At 38.5% G+C, this 16715-nt stretch overlaps 1 protein-coding gene across 7 annotated transcripts in view; it reads left to right on the forward strand.

Annotated features, from left to right (window-relative positions):
* Positions 1–16715, forward strand: part of LOC150087109 (protein O-linked-mannose beta-1,2-N-acetylglucosaminyltransferase 1-like) — a 637681-nt gene that overhangs the window by 472149 nt on the left and 148817 nt on the right. For all 7 annotated transcript variants that reach the window (XM_090372960.1, XM_090372959.1, XM_090372965.1 and 4 more), the window contains one exon: positions 8099–8143. In XM_090372960.1, coding sequence (XP_090229086.1) covers positions 8099–8143 — 45 coding nt within the window. The remainder of the gene's footprint in view (positions 1–8098; positions 8144–16715) is intronic.

Below are 16715 nucleotides of genomic sequence, written 5' to 3' on the forward strand. Positions count from 1 at the left end.
TGGTATGGGCTGACTAAACAGTCACCGACCGTACCTGCCCACACATTTATTGCGAAGCGATGTTGTGCCGCATGGGGGTGCACACCGTTTGGGTTGTCGTGAGCCCAAACATGAGCATTGTGCTGATTGAATAAGCCTTCCTGAGTGAAATAAGCCTCATCCGTGAACAAAACATAGGCTGGAAAATTCAAGTCTTGAACACTTTCTTGGCGAAACCACTGCACAAAAGCCACACGTGCAGGATGATCTTGGGGGAGCAGTAACTGAACCATTTGGAGATGAAAGGGGTGTAAGGAATCGTGATGCCAGACACGCTGTACACTGCAATGAGACACTCCTAAGGCAGAGGCAATGGCACGTGTGCTGGTAGTAGGATTATTCTGGATGACATTCAACACACTTTCCTCCATGGCGGGAGTTCGCGTCAAATGTGGTCTGCCTACACTACTCCTGTTACCTCTAAATGACCCATAATCACACAAATTTTGATGCACACGCTCAAACAAATGGTGGTCCGGTACATGTCTGTCTGGGAAGCATTCTCCATAAATTCATTGAGCTGCTCGTCCATTGGCCTCTGCTAATCCATAACTGGGTTCATGTCTGCCAGCTCACAGTTCGTATATCGATGCATGCTCTTCGTGCGGCGACTACTGCTGAATGAGTAAACCAGAAATTTTCCCTCTCGCGAACCTACTACCTACTTCTACCTACTTCAGCGCCATCTACCTACTTACGGTGACGTTTCCGGTTATGGGTTCCTATGTGATTCAGATTCCTTTAGATGTTACCTACCTCCCCTAAACGTTTGTACCAATATTTTTGAGACACCCTGTATATATATATGTGTGTATATATATATATATAAGTTTATATGTGTAAAAATATTAAATTTAAATATATGTTAGAATTAAATCTGTGCAAATTTTAGCATTCCTATAGTGTGGTATTCACAGTGAGTTGACTAGCAGGGAAACAATCCCGTTAATGCATGAAGTTGATGGGAAATCACAGCCAGGGTTTCTGGACTGAATGTATGTTGCTAGATTACTGCTGCATGTTGTACTGTGACATTCTGGGCAATGTGTACCATAAAGGAAATCATCTGCACAACATTTTTAAATTGTACATATCTTTTTTACAATAGTGTGTTCAGTTTAAACTGTAAAAGTGATAAAAAATGTAATTGTAACTAGTCCCAAATGTTTTATAATGGAATGATCATAATTAACTTGTACTGATATTATCAGCAGTTGTATTATTAAACCTCCAAATACTAGAAAATACTGAGAACATATTTGAAATCAGCATTGAAAACTGGTTTAGCAAAATGTGTTGGTGGATGGGGGAAAGGTTTCATTTTGTTGACCAGTGTTATTTAAGTTAATGTAATAACGAGGTTATCTACATGTTGTACAAGAATTTGCAGCTCCGGCAAACGTTAAGTTTTTGATAAATATACGGTCGTTTTATTGACGTAATTGTCATATTAATTTATTTCTAGAAGTAGCTTATAGTCCTAGTCACGCTTCTTAGTTTATTTTGAATTTAGATAGTGATTTTGAAAGTTAACACATGGTGTCGGTAGAGCCTCTGTTCATAACTTGCCACCATTGTTATAGTATATTAGTTCAATACAGAATAGCATAAAGTATAACATAAAACTGGATAGTGTAAAGTATAATGTAAAATTAGATAGCCTAATACGTAGCACTGTATTAGGAATCTGTTAGCTTAGTATAGTATTATAAATTAATCAATAAAATTTATTACTCGTATTAAATTTCATTGTTAATTAAGTTGTACTTAAACAGAATCATGACCTAGACTACAGCAGCAAAGCAATGGGCACAAAGTAGCGGGAGTGCTGTGCCTCGGGGGAGAACCGAAGGGAGCAATTCTGCAATGCATCACAGTCTAAAACAATTTGCGAAATGTGAAATGTTTGCAGAACTTTCTGGAACAGGACATGATCTAGCCAAGCAGGTCTTTTTGTGTGCTAGGTGCAGAGAGTGTGAAGGTGCCTCCGTAGCCAGGTGAGCAGGAGCAGCAGTGCGTAGCACACGCTTCTTGATTAGACCGGGGTTTGAGCCCATGACCACCAAATACGGAGGATGCGGAAAGGTCAGGGAATGACCACCACATATCCCCAGAGCAATATGGCCTTAGTTGCTAATGCTCCTAAAAACCGAAAAACAAAAAACAACAACAAGCAGAGAGTGTGAAGAAATTCAGCAGCAGCTCAGCATTCTGATGAGTGTCTATGAGAGTTTCAGGTATAGGGTTGGATGCCCTTGAAGAAATTAATGAGGGGCCCATCAAGCTCTCAGCTGCCCAACTCAATGCCGAGCTCACTCCTTTGCATCAGATAACACAGCGGCAAGTTCCAACGCAGAATGTGTGCTCCCACAGGAGCTAGTTGTTGTCGATGACTGTATTGTCAGGGAGACAAGAAATATATTATGCAAAAAGGATAGGTAGAACAGGACCAGGGTATGTCTTCCAGGGGCAAAAGTTGATGATGTTGTAGAGCATATATTATCTTTTAAGGGCACAAAAGGTAATACTGTTGTGGACATTTACCTTAAGAGTAAGAGATCTGCAGATTTACTTAACAAATACAGGTCAATGTTGAAAAAAAGTTGTGAATTAGGGTTAAATTTGAAAGTCTGCCATTCTGCCCAGACATGATAGGAGGGAGTATAGGATGTGAGAGTATTGTCAATCAACTAAAAGATTAACAGTAGCCGCAGGCAGAGGCGAAAGTGATTCTTGCACTGCTTCTATTGTAATGAGCAGCAGCCTAGAGAGCTGTTTGTTTGTTATTTGGTTTTTAGGAGCATTAGCAACTAAGGCCATAATGCTCCGGGGATATGCGGTGGTCATTCCCTGACCTTTCTGAATCCTCCGTATTTGGTGGCTCATGGGCTCGAACCCCAGTCTAATCAAAAAGCGTATGCAATGCACTGCTGCTCCTTCCCACCTGGCTACGAAGGCACCGCCTAGAGAGCAAGTTGCTGGGAGTCATCATGGAACAAGTAAATGCATAGGCAGTGTTAGGGTAACTAAGAGTAAGAACAGGTGCATGTATACTTGCATGTAAACCAATGCTAGAAGTATAGTAAATAAATTTGATGAATTTGAAGGTCAAGACATCAAAGGCAGATATTGTTGGGATATCAGAGACATGGTATCGCACAAATATAAGCAGTGCAGAATTGGAATTTGGGGAGTACTGACGATGTTAAAAACAGCGACTTCTAAGTGGGAAGCCTTCAAGGAATTAGACTTGGAAGCTATTAGGCTTTTCATACCAATTAATAAATACTGTTCAAGATTTAGACCTAAATAGATGTCAGATGAACTAATAAGGCTTGCTGCAGAGACGAAAAACTAACAGCACAACCCCTCCTCCCTTCCTACCCTGTACAATGTCCTTTCTATACAATGTGTACAGAAAGGATAGACAGGGTAGGAAGGGAGGAGGGGTTATGCTGTTAGTTAAGAAATAAAATCTAAGGAAGCGCATCCAATTGACACGGGTGGACAATGCAATGTTGAGTCAGATTGGTGAGACATAAGCACTGGGAAAGGGAAAATGAAAGTAGAAGTGTGTTATAGGCCAAATGACTCTGATGAGTACAAAGAATAATTGTACAGAGAAATTGAGTGGGCCAGTAAATCAGAATGTCTTATAATGGGGGATTTTATCTTCCTGGATATTGACTGGAACTTGTGGGTTGGTCTCTCACACGCTAGCAAGACTTTTGTGAATTTATTAGAGGATTGTTTTCTATAGCATCATGTTCGATGGGCAACCAGAGGGAATAATACTCTCGATCTGATTATCAGCAGTGATTATTCATGCATATCATGCATTCAGAATTTGCAGATAACGGAATCACTAGGTGACAGTGATCACAGTGTACTGATGTGGGATTTAATTAAAGATGTAACTACGATTAAGGGAAAAGGGAATGGTTTTTTCTTTCGTAAAGGTGACTACAGTTGTCACAGACGGGTTTTTAAATTCAGTACTGTGGGGTTAACAGATGATGTTAAAAACAGCGAATTCTAAATGGGAAGGCGCCTCCATAGCCAGGTGGGCAAGAGCAGCAGTGCGTAGCACACGCTTCTTGATTAGCCCGGGGTTCAAGCCCATGACCACCAAATATGGAGGATGCAAAAAGGTCAAGAATGACCACCGCATATCCCCGGAGCAATATGGCCTTAGTTTCTAATGCGCCGACCGGGCTAGCCGGGTGGGTAAAGTGCCTGCCTGGCAACCCAAAGGTCGCGGGTTCGAATCCCGCCTCGTGCTTGGATCAAAGTACTGAAAAAACCTTGGGAGGTGCATTATAGCCACAGAAGCCGATGCGCCAACAACTACCAAAAAAAAAAAAAAAAAAAAAGTTTCTAATGCTCCCAAAAACCAAATAACAACAACAACTAAGTGGGAAGCCTTCAAGGAATTAGACTTGGAAGCTATTAGGCTTTTCATACCCATTAATAAATACTGTTCAAGATTTAGACCTAAATAGATGTCAGATGAACTAATAAGGCTCGTTGCAGAGACGAAAAATGGATGCATATAAATTTTCAGGGGACACAGAAGCCTATGGTAGTTATCAGCTAGTCTGTAATCAAGTCACAAAGGCTGATTACAAGAAATCCTTGGCAAAGGATGCAAAGAAAAACAACAAAGACTTCATTACTTATGTAAACTCTAGAAAGAAGGGGATGAATCAGATTTGGTCCACTTGGTATTGATGGTTCGACTATTGATGAACCTGCTCAGATAGCTGACAAACTGAATGAGTATTTTTCATGTATATTCACACATGTGGAACTCTGTAGGGGAATGAGGACAGAAGCTTAATGATTTTGAAATAACTGAAAGCAAAGTGGAGGAGAAATTGTTGAAATTAAACATAAGAAAGGCACTCAGGATGGATGGAATCTATCCAGTTATATTTAAGGAGGCAGCGAGGGAAGTAAGCAAACCCTTAACCATAATTATGAGAGCAACTTTAGGTTCAGGGGAGGTCCCCTTAGACCGGAGATCTATCCCCAATTCACAAAGGAGTTTCAAAGAATGACACAAATAATTATAAACCGTTAGTTTTAAATTCTGTTCCAAGGAAAATAATGGAGTGATTGGTTAAAGAAGTGTTGCAGGATCATCTAGACAAGACTGCAGTAATAGTTTCAGACACAGCTTGGGTTTGTTAATGGGAGGTCTTGTGTGACCAATTTGATTGGATACTTTGATGTGATCACAAAGGAACTGGATGCAAAAAAAATAATTTCGATAACATATACTCAGATTTCAGTAAAGCTTTGATACTGTTGCACATAAAAAACTGCTGTCCAAATTGGGGCAGTGTGGCATTAAGGGAAAGTTGCTGCTATGGATAAAGGAATGGTTAAGTGGGCAACAACAGAGAGTGGTAACAAATGGGCACTGCTCTTTGTGGACTAATGTTATTAGTGGAATCCCCCAGGGTTCGGTGCTGCGCTCGTTGTTGTTTTGTATATTTATCAATGATATTGATGAAGGTATCTGGCTCTATGTCCAAGTTTTCCCATGATATAAAGGTTGGCAGGGTTGTTTACGACAGTAAAGATAGTATGCTACTGCAACAGAATCTAGAAAAGTTAGGCAGATGGGCTGAGAAGTGGCAACTGAAGTTTAATTTTGACAAATACGAAATACTGCATATGGGCAGCGGTAACCCAAGAGAAACATACCAACTGTGTGGGCGCCTCCGTAGCCAGGTGGACAGGAGAAACAGTGCGTAGCACACATTTCTTGATTAGACCGGGGTTCGAGCCTGTGACCACCAAATACAGAGGATGCGGAAACGTTACGGAATGACTACCGCATATCCCCGGAGCAATATGACCTTAGTTGCTAATGCTCCTAAAAACCAAATAACAAACAACCAACTGTGTGGTACTACACTCAGGGAAGTGGACAATGAAAAAGACTGGGGGTTAATTGTGCAGTCAGATACAAAGGTCTCTAAGCAGTACAGACATGCTGCCAGAGCAGGTGGTGCACCATGGCCATAGATGCCGATGCACCTAAAAAATTCCCAAACAAACAAGCTAGAGCAGGTCATGGAGTCTTGTCATATATACGAATTTTGCTAGCAGAGACAAGGAGGTGATTATCCCCTAAGGGATATGGTCAGGCCACACCTTGAGCACCGCATACAGGTCTGGAGGCCTCATTTTAGGAAGAATGTAGAGCTGCTAGAATGAGTAAAAATTAGGGCAACAAGATTGATGAGAGGTCCAAAGGAGTGCTCTTACCAAGAAAGGTTTAAATTCTGCAAGTTGCATCATCTGGAGACTGGGCCCCTGCGAGGTGATCTGATTGAGGTGTATAAGGCCTTGAATGGCTTGAGAAGGTTCAGTGCTGATGGAATTCTTCCTCTTGCACAGATTATGATCCTGTGGGGGCATAGATTCAAATTGAGGAAAGACAGATGCAGAATAGATGTGCGTAAGTTTGCCTTTAGCCAGTGGGTAGTTGATTGTTGGGACAGACTTCCATCTGGTCTTGAGGAAGTTTACAGCTTAAATAAATTTGAGGCTGAACTAGACAAACATTTGGAGTTGGGTGAAATGGGAAGGGCTTTTTTTTTGGCTGTTGCTATATAAGCTTGCATCATATGCTTCAACTAATGCATTAGCATTAGTAGAGGCACATGATGCAAGAAAGCAAGCTTATGCAGCATCAGCCAAAAAAAAAAAAAAAAAACTTCCACTTCACCCTTCCGTTCGTTCGAAATACCTGTCCAGCTGAGCCTTAAATTTATTTAGGCTATCAACTTCCACAACAAGGAATGGAAGTCTGTTCCACCAACCAACTACCCACTGGCCAAAGGCAAATTTCCACACATCTATCCTACATCTGTCTTTCCTCAATTTGAATTTATGCCCTCTCAGGTGATTATTCTGAGCACGAGGAAGAATCTCATCAGCATTGAGTATGCTCAAATTCCAATGCTAATGCTAATGTTGCTAATGCTAAATGCTAATGCGCCAATAAAACCCAACCAACAAGAACAACAGCTAATGCTAATGCTAAAGTTGAAAACCCAAAGTGCACTGTACATTTCTAACCTGTCCCTGCATTAATTTTCTACAGACTGTAGTTTAAGTTTTATTTTGAATTGCTTTGTGTTTATGGGCATTTGAACTGAGGTAGTTATGAATCCTCCCTATTTTGTTCAGATAATATGCATCCACTGGCCAAATGAAAAATAAAGCCTAAGAAAGTTTAATATAAAGTCTATCCTTTTATAAATTAAATTAATTGTAAGAAAGAGAAACTCCAAGATTTCAGTGAGGTGGTTGGCATCCTTTGAAACCTGAAGTTATAAATGAATTACACGAAATGATTGTGAGAAATTTTCAAAAGTGAAAAACTTTAAAAAAGTAGTGAGATGATATGTCTCCTTTAGTGTTCTAAATCTATTTAAAGCTGAAATTAATTTAGAAAAGAATAAAGTAGTCTGTCTAATGGAAGTTACGCAACATTAAAAACACACATATGCACACACTTGAGAAGATATAGAAATTTGGCTGTGTATACTCATCTCCTCAGGGACAGCTACAAGGTACTCCAGCAGATGAAGTAAGAACGTAGTGTTTTGATAACTTACCATCCCACAGTTTCAAATCTGTGAGTGGTAAGCAGAAATATCACATAACAAGGCACTTAGACTTCCAATTCATTCAAGTTTCAGGTAGGGACTCATTGTATTAGTATTAGCCATGTAGAGCAAGGAAGCCGCAGGCATTTGATACACAACAAAAATAAAATAATGAAGAGTAAGCAATAATAACAAAGAATAATGTAATAATAATAAATAATTCAAAAATAACAAAAAAATATAAAGGAAGATTGATAAAAATTAGTGAATAAGGCCAAGAATCTGAAAATAGTACATGATTGTTTTATTTTGGGAAACACTAATCAGTAGCATTAAATTATTACCACCAGTAATTGGAATTTTAATTAGTAGTTGTTCAGAATCTGTCTCTGAAAAATACATATTTACTCTTTACATTTCTCTCGTTCTAGGAACCACTGGAAGTTACAAAACTCTTTGGGCTGCGTGGAATTCAGGTGACTTAATGTTTTTTTGTTTTCTTTTTATTGAACAAATAAATCAATTGTTATCTTTTTAGTTTAAATGGGCTTATAATTAAAGTCTTGGTTTCTGCACATGTAGGAACAAATTGTGGATTTTTTGTACTTTTACACACACACACACACACACACACACACACACAAAATAGTAGAAATTACGGTCGCGTGATTAACACTGTGTGGGTGCATTTTTATGCATATAGAAATAAAATATGAACGTACACCTTTGAGAACTATTCTGCTTAGGTATACTGTAAGTTAAACTATAATTGTTAAGTTAAAATTTAAGGTATACGTAAGATGGTAAGTTGAGGTTTTCATTGTTCAGGATGAGAACCTAAAGGAAGTGAAGGACGGAAAGTAGAAATAGGAGGAAAGAAAGATTTCAAAGCTGAAAGAAGGTGAGAAAAATATATAATAACAACTTATACAATTAATATAAGAAAGATAATATCTACATAGTTGCATAATGTCAGCATTGATGTTTAAGGTTTTTAATTAATAAATGTATTAAAAAACTTAAACATCAATGCTGACATTATGTAACTATGTAGATATTATCTGTGGAGATTACATGAAAGAGAGATGTGCAATATGATCTACTATAGTGGGTTAATTTTTTGTTGACCTCACCAAGTGTTAGTAAAACTTCTGTTTTATTAACTTCTGTTTGATTGTTCTGACTCAAAGCAGACCAAGAAGTGATTCTTCAAGCATTTAGAATCTGCAGGTGAATGACGTTGATCACAATGTACTGATGTGGAATTTACTTAAAAATATAACTACTATCAAGGGTAACGGGAAAGACTCTTGCTTTCATAAGGGTAACGGTGTCTTGGACATTTTTTAAATTCTTTGCAGTGAGATTAACTGATGATGTTACCAAGAGGAAATTCTGAATAGAAAGCATTCAGTGAAATAATCATAGAAGCTACTAGGCTTATCTTACTAACTAAGAAGTACTGTTCGGGGCTTAGACCTGAATGGATGTCAGATGAACGGACAAGACTTTTGGCAGAGAATAAAATGGTGTGGGGATGCATATAAATTGTCAAGTGATACAGAAGCCTATGGTAGATATAAACTAGTCTGTAATCACAAAAGAGGGTAAGCAGGCTGAGGCAGATTATGAGAAGTCTCCAGAAACAAATGCAGAGAACAGCAGCAAAGAGATCTTTGCTTATATTAACAGTAGAAGGAAGGGTCTTTCTCCACTATACCTTATTAATTAAAAATGGTGCCTCTGTAGCCAGGTGGGCAGGAGCAGCAGTGCGTAGCACACGCTTCTTGATTAGACCGGGGTTCAAGCCTGTGACCACCAAATATGGAGGATGCGGAAAGGTCAGGGAATGACCACCGCATATCCCCAGAGCAATATGGCCTTAGTTGCTAATGCTCCTAAAAACCAAATAACAACAACAACTAAAAACCAAATAACAAACAAAACAAACATATTAATTAAAAATCACATTGGTCCACCTGATGTCAATGGTTTAACTGTTGATGTAGCTGACAAACTGAATGGGTATTTTGCATCTACATTCATACATGAGCAATTTTTCAGGGAAGGGGATGAGAGAAGTTTATCAAACTCTAACACAGAGAAAATAATTTTGTGATAACTGAAAGTAAAGTGGAAGAGAAATTGTTGAAGCTAAACATAAAAAAGACACCTGGAGTTTGATGCAATAATATTAAGCAAATGAGGTAAGCACACCTTTAGCCATAATTATAGAGCATCTTGGATTCAGGATTACATTCCCACATCTCCAGTCAACCCTATTGACTGGAGATGTGGGAATGTATTTCCAGTTGACCAAGGGTTATCAAAATGAGGTGACATGAGTAATTACAAACCTTTATTATTATTATTATTATTATCCATATGGTGCAAGGAAGCCAGAGGCTTATTTTGCACCATCCAAAAAAAAATTTCCTAGTAACCCTGCCAGAGAGAGAGAGAGAGAGAGAGAGAGGAATCATCAAGAAAGAGAAGAATGATGATATGTTAGCTTAATGTCTATTCCAAGGAAAATAATGGAGTCATTGGTTAAAGAAGTGTTGCAGGACCATCTAGACTGGAATTCAATTATACTGCAGTCCCAGCATATATTTGTTAAGAGGAGGACTTGTCTAACCAATCTGATTGGATACTATGATGCAGTATAAAAGTAAATGGATGTAAAAAGTAATTTTGATCTTATACACTTAAATTTCAGGAAAGCTTTTCATACTGTTATACATAAAGACAACTTTATAAACTGGCACAATGTTGCATTAAGGGCAAGTTACTGCTGTGGATAAATGGATGGTTGAGCGGGAAAAGAAAAGAGTTGTTACCAGTGTGCACTGTTCTTTGTGGACTAATGATAATATGAAGCCCCCAGGATTTGCTGCTTGGTTACCCGTTATTGTTTTCATTATTTATTAATGATATTGATGAAAGTATATTAGGCTTAATGTCTAAGTTTGCGGATGATACAAAAAGTGGCAGGGTGTTAAAGACAGTAATCAAGGAAAGCTACTGCAAAAGATCTAGAAAAATTAGGCTGTTGGGGTGAGAAATGGCAGTTGAAATTTAACATTGCAAATGCAAGTTACTGCATATGGATAGTAGTAATCAGTAGCACACCATCTGTGTACTACACTCAATTGTGTGCATATTGGAAAATGAAAGAACCTATTGTTAATTGTGCAGTCAGGTATGAAGTTGTTTGAGCAGGACAGCTCATAGGATGTTTGTCAATGATATGCAGGAACTTTCTACCAGGAATAAAGATGTGATTATCCCTTTTTACAAAGGCCATGATTAGGCTACAGTATGGTATACAGAGATATCCAAACCTTGGTTTCCAATAAATGTGCTAAAGCTGTTCAAGATAAGAATGTTGCATATTGAATTTGGCTTGCATTCAAATCTACAGGTTCATTTTGTGCCTACACCAAACTCGAAAAAGTTTTAAAGCAGTTATTAATTAGTCCAAACTTTGGTCAGGCTAAGAGTAAACTTGCTTCTTATCCAAACAGTAGTTGTGCATTCTGGTCTCTTGCCAGTTATTGGCTGCAACATTTGCCCATCCCTACTCCCACCTCTGTTAAAACCTGATGGTTTTATTGCCACCTGGGCTAAAGATAAAGCCAACCTGCTAGCATCTTTCTTTTCTTCTAACTCTTGTATTGATGATCTTGGTATACCACCTCCTATCATTCCCAGAGCAATCTATTCAATTCCTTCTGTTGTCTTCCATCAAAAGGATGTGAGAAGAATTTTGAATAATCATGATGCCAAGAAAACTCCAGATCCTGATAGTATTTCTCCACTTGTTTTCAAACCTGTGTTCCTGAGCTTACTCCTGCTCTGTCACCTTTTTACGCTTTCTAATTCCACTGGTATTTTTCCTTCTGCTTGTAAATTTACTCAAGTCCAGCCAGTTCCTAAAAAAGGATGACAAAACCCTCCCATTAAATTATCGCCCCACTGCACTTCACTTGCTAAAGGAATGGAGAAATCCATTAGCTGCCAACTCCCAAACAAGCTAGAAACTTTCCACCTGATCAACAATTGCCAGTATGGATTTTGTCAGTGTCTGTCCACTGGTGATAGTTGGCTTATATTACCCATCCATGGAAAAATTCAGTGGAAAAGCGTGATGAAATTCAAGCAGTTGCTCTTGACATTTCAAAGGTTTTTGATTGTTTTTCTCTTAAAGGTCTTTTAAGCCGACCAGGCTAGCCAGGTGGGTAAAGTGCCTGCCTGGCAATCCAAAGGTCGCGGGTTCGAATCCCGCCTCTGGGTTGGATCAGCGTAGAAAATGCAAAAACTTTGGGAGGTGCATTATAGCCACAGAAGCCGATGCGCTAACAACTAACAGAAAAAAAAAAAAAAATCTTTTAAACAAGCTGCTGTCTTAAGGACTGTCAATTTTTTGTTTTCTCTCTGAGCATTCACTGTGGGTGATTGGTAGACAGCCCTGTCTTTTCACTTGTCCACAAACATTAGTTTTCCCTAAGGTTCAGTTTTTTCCCCACTCCTTTCCTTTTGTATATTAATGGACTTCTTCCATTGACTGGAAATAATATCCATAGTATTTCTGACAATAGCACATTGTATTCTACCTTCCACTTTGAGAAACCTTGTCCTGCAGAAACAGCTTGAACTTATGGAATATCCACTTTTAATTCTTTAAATTCTGATCTACAGGCAATTCTCCAGTGGAGCAAAGATAACTTAGTTAATTTCAACCCTTCTAAAACTCTACCCTGCATTATATCTTTCAAAAAGAATTCTTCTGCTGCTATGTATATCTTTGACAACACTTTTATCATATTTGAACTGCAGGCATCCTTAGAGATCAGCAACTTGTAACAGTGATGATATCTACTGAATCCAATTTTCAAGATCTAATGCAGCAGGAATGGAATGTACATCTTGCTAATATGAAGACTTTGACAGTACAACCTCCATAGACAATGTTATGCATCTAATTGTTGGTAAGGCAAGCCAAAGATTTCAGCAATTGCATGTAAGCAAGCCATGTCTCAACTAATGCCCAAACTTTTTAGTTATGTACCAGTGTCTCAAAATCATATATATCCATGGAAGCTGTCGTAATTTTCCCCACCCCTGTTATCCCTGTCTTGCTGCTACAGGAATGTAGTGTGTACACTGTTTAACTGTATGCAACTAAGATGGCCTTAGCTTTTCTTTAAGATCTCTTCCATTCACAGATCATAATCTATATAGACTAAGTGCAGTGAAGATCCTGCAGAATAATTCCCAAACTTCTCATTCATTGTTGAAGCAAATTATATCTGCTATTTCACCTCAATCAAAATAAGTATACTGTAAAATTTTGCTCGGCTTCCAAGTATATTGGGATGCTGGAAAATGAATTCACAGAACTAAGTGGAAAGAGACCATTTTGACATTGACTTTGTCCAGATTTCTCTTACTGACCACAAACCAATTATTTGACAGATATATACCCACAAGTGGATTCAAATATGGCATATCCAGAGGTATAATAAGCTGCTTCAAATAAAGCAGAGCCCACAGCTGTGGAAATCCAGCTTCAGTCTTATTGGTAGGGGAGAATCCTTTACACTCGTTGCACTATTCAAATTTATAGAATCCAAGCTCTTCTCGGTAAGAGAACAACTCTAGGATATTCCCATCTCTAAAAACTTCTTCACATGTTGAATGCAAATGCAAAATATATATATATATATTTTTTCCAGTTTTATCAGTAGGTTACAGGACACATCACATTAGCATCATCAAATATCCAGCCATAGTTTTAAGAATTGGCTAGATATGAACAAATTTCTATGCAAGAAGGAAACTCCTGTGGAATAAAGGAGTGTGTAAAGGTGACACAAAACAAGATTTAAGTCTCTATTTTTTTTTTTTTTTTTTCTCCAGGCCACTTTTATATTTGCAATTAGAAGCCATGGACCATAAAACTATTCATAAAAATACATTAATAACTATTTTTTTAAAACATACTATGCATTCATGTGTAATAGTACCACCTTTCCATTAGCACCATCTACCTAATACATCATGGGGCTACCTTTTGTACACAATATAGCCCATACACTTCTTGGTAGGAACTCGGGGGAGAAATGAGGGAGGCAATTCTTCAATGCATAACAGCCTAAAAAAATGTGCAACTTGTGAAATGTTTGCCGAACTCTCTGGAACAGAATATGATCTAGCCAAGGATTATGTCTTTGTGTGTGCTAGGTGCAGATAATGTGAAGAAATTTGGCATCAACTGAACGTTCTGATGGGCTTCTATGAGAGCTTGAGGTGTAGGGTAGATGCCCTCGAAGAAATTAATATGAGGGGCCCATCAAACTGTCAGCTGCCCAATTCAATGCCAGAGCTCACTCCTGTGCATCAGACAACACAGCAGCAATCTCCAAGGCAGAATGCACTGGTCCCACAGGAGTTGGCTATTGTCAGTGACTCAATTGTCAGGGAGATGGTTAATATATTGTTTAAAAAGGATAGAGGGCCAGGGTATGTCTGCCAGGGGCAAATGTTGATGACATTGTAGAGCAGATATCATCTTTTAAATGCACAAAGGGTAATATTGTTGTACACGTCGGCACAAATGACATTCAGAGTAAGAGATATACAGATTTACTTAACAAATACAGGTCAATGTTGAAAAAGTTATGGGTTAGGGTTAAATTTGAAAGTGTCTGCAATTCTGCCCAGACATGATAAGAGGGAGTATATGATGAGAGCCTTGTCAATAAATTCACATTGGAGGGGAGCGTGCAGGGCTCATGGGGTAGAATTTTTTTTCAGCGTGGTCTGTGCTTGTTAACAGGAGAGATTGCTTCTACAGGGATGGGATACACTTAAATAGACATTGAAAGCACAAGAGTGTTTGCTGATGCTATCTAAGCAGTATTAGGTGGGTTGGTAAACTGCTAGCTTGGGGTATTCACAGATTAAAAGGTTAAAAATAGCCGCAGGCAGAGGTGAAGGTGATTCTTGCACTAATTCTATTAGAATGAGCAGTGGCCTGGAGCAAGGGGTGCTGGGGGCTTCAGGGACTGATAGTAGTCATCATGAAACAAATAAATACATGGGCTGTGTTAGGGTAACTAAGAATAAGAACATGGTATGTCACACAGATATTAGGAATGCATAATTGGAATTTGGGGAGTACAATATATACAGAAAGGATAGACAGGATAGGAAGGGAGGAGGGGTTATGCTGTTAATTAAGAAAAACATAAAATCTAAGGAAGTGCATCCAGTTGACATAGATGGACAGTACAATGTTGAGTCAGTTTGGTGTGACATCAGCACTGGGAAAGCGAAAATAAGAGTAGGAGTGTATTACAGGCTAATGACTTGAATGAACAATTGTACAGAGAAGTAGAGTGGGGTAGGAAATCAGAATGTCTTATAATGGGCAATTTTAACTTCCCAGATATTGACTGGAATTTGTGGGTTGGTCAATCGCACACTAGCAAGACATTTGTGGATTTATTGGATGATTGTTTTCTGCAGCAGCATCTTCGAGAGGCAACCAGAAAGGGTAATACTCTTGATCTGGTTATCAGCAGTGATCATTTGTGTATTAAGAATTTGCAGATAAAGGAACCACTTGGTGGCAGTGATCACAGTGTACTGATGTGGGATTTACTTAAAGATGTAACTACCAACAGGGGTAAAGTAAAGTGTTTTTGCTTCCGTAAAGGTGACATTGGTCTTAGGTTTTAAATTCTGTACAGTGGGACCAACTAATGATGTTACCAACCGCAAATTCTAAGTGGGAAGCATTCAAGAAATTAATTGTGAAAGCTACTAGACTTTTCATACCAATTAAACAATATTGTTCAAGGGTTGCCTAAATGGTTTTCAAATGAACTGAGACTCGTGGCAGAGAAGAAAAATGTATGGGATGCATATAAATTATCAATCAACACAGAAGCCTATGGCAGATATATGCTAGTCTGTAATCAAGTCACAAAAAAGATTAGGCAAGTGAAGAAAGATTACGAGAAATCTTTGGCAAAGGATGCTAAGAAAAACAGCAAGGATTTATTTACTCATATAAACTCTAAAAGGAAGGGGATGAATCAGATTGGTCCTCTTGATAACGATTATTCGACTGTTAATGATCCTGTTCAGGTTGCTGAAAAATTGAATGAGTATTTTGCATCTACATTCACACATGTGGATGATTGAGGATGATCACACATGAGGAGTTATTAAGGAAGAAAAATACCAGAAGTTTATCAAATTGTAACAGGGTGCTTAATGATTTTGTAATAACTGAGAGCAAAGTGGAGGAGAAATTGTTGAAGTTAAACATAAAAAAGGTGACTGGGGTGGATGGGATCTATCCAGTTATATTAAAGGAGGCGGCAAAGGAACTAAGCAAACTCTTAGCCATAAGCCATAATTATGAGAGCATCCTTGGGCTCAGGGGAAGTCCCCACAGACTGGAGATGTGCAAATTTATCTCCAGTTCACAAAGGGGGATCAAAGGGTGACACAAGTAATTACAGACCAGTTAGTTTAACTTCTGTTCCTGGTAAATTGATGGAGTCAATGGTTAAAGATGCATTGCAGGATCATCTAGAAAAGAATGCAGTAATAATTCAGACACAGCATGGGTTTGTTAAGGGAAAGTCTTGTCTGACAAATTTGATTAGATACTATGATGTGGTTACAAAAGAACTGGATGCAAAAAATAATTTTGATATCATATACAGCAGGCCCCCGTTATAATGCGGTTCACTTTACGCTGATTCGCTATAACGCTGTTCTTATATTATAACTCCTATTTGACTATAATGCTGTCACAGATCACTATAACGCTCTTTTACAGATTGCATTTTTGGCATATTTAACAAAATCGTTTCATTTGATGGAGTCAATAGCTTGAAAATGAATAGCAAAACTGCATTAAAACGTTTCCCACGCCGACTTGAAAAATTTTTCCCACATTCAGTGACATTTTCTCGCACGCTAATTTAATTTAGTACAGTGACTTGTTAGGTAGTTCCGAGATCAACA

This window comes from Mastigoproctus giganteus, chromosome 4 (assembly GCF_048544385.1).
Source record: "Mastigoproctus giganteus isolate SK-2022 chromosome 4, ASM4854438v1, whole genome shotgun sequence".
NCBI classification, from domain to species: Eukaryota; Metazoa; Arthropoda; class Arachnida; order Uropygi; family Thelyphonidae; genus Mastigoproctus; species Mastigoproctus giganteus.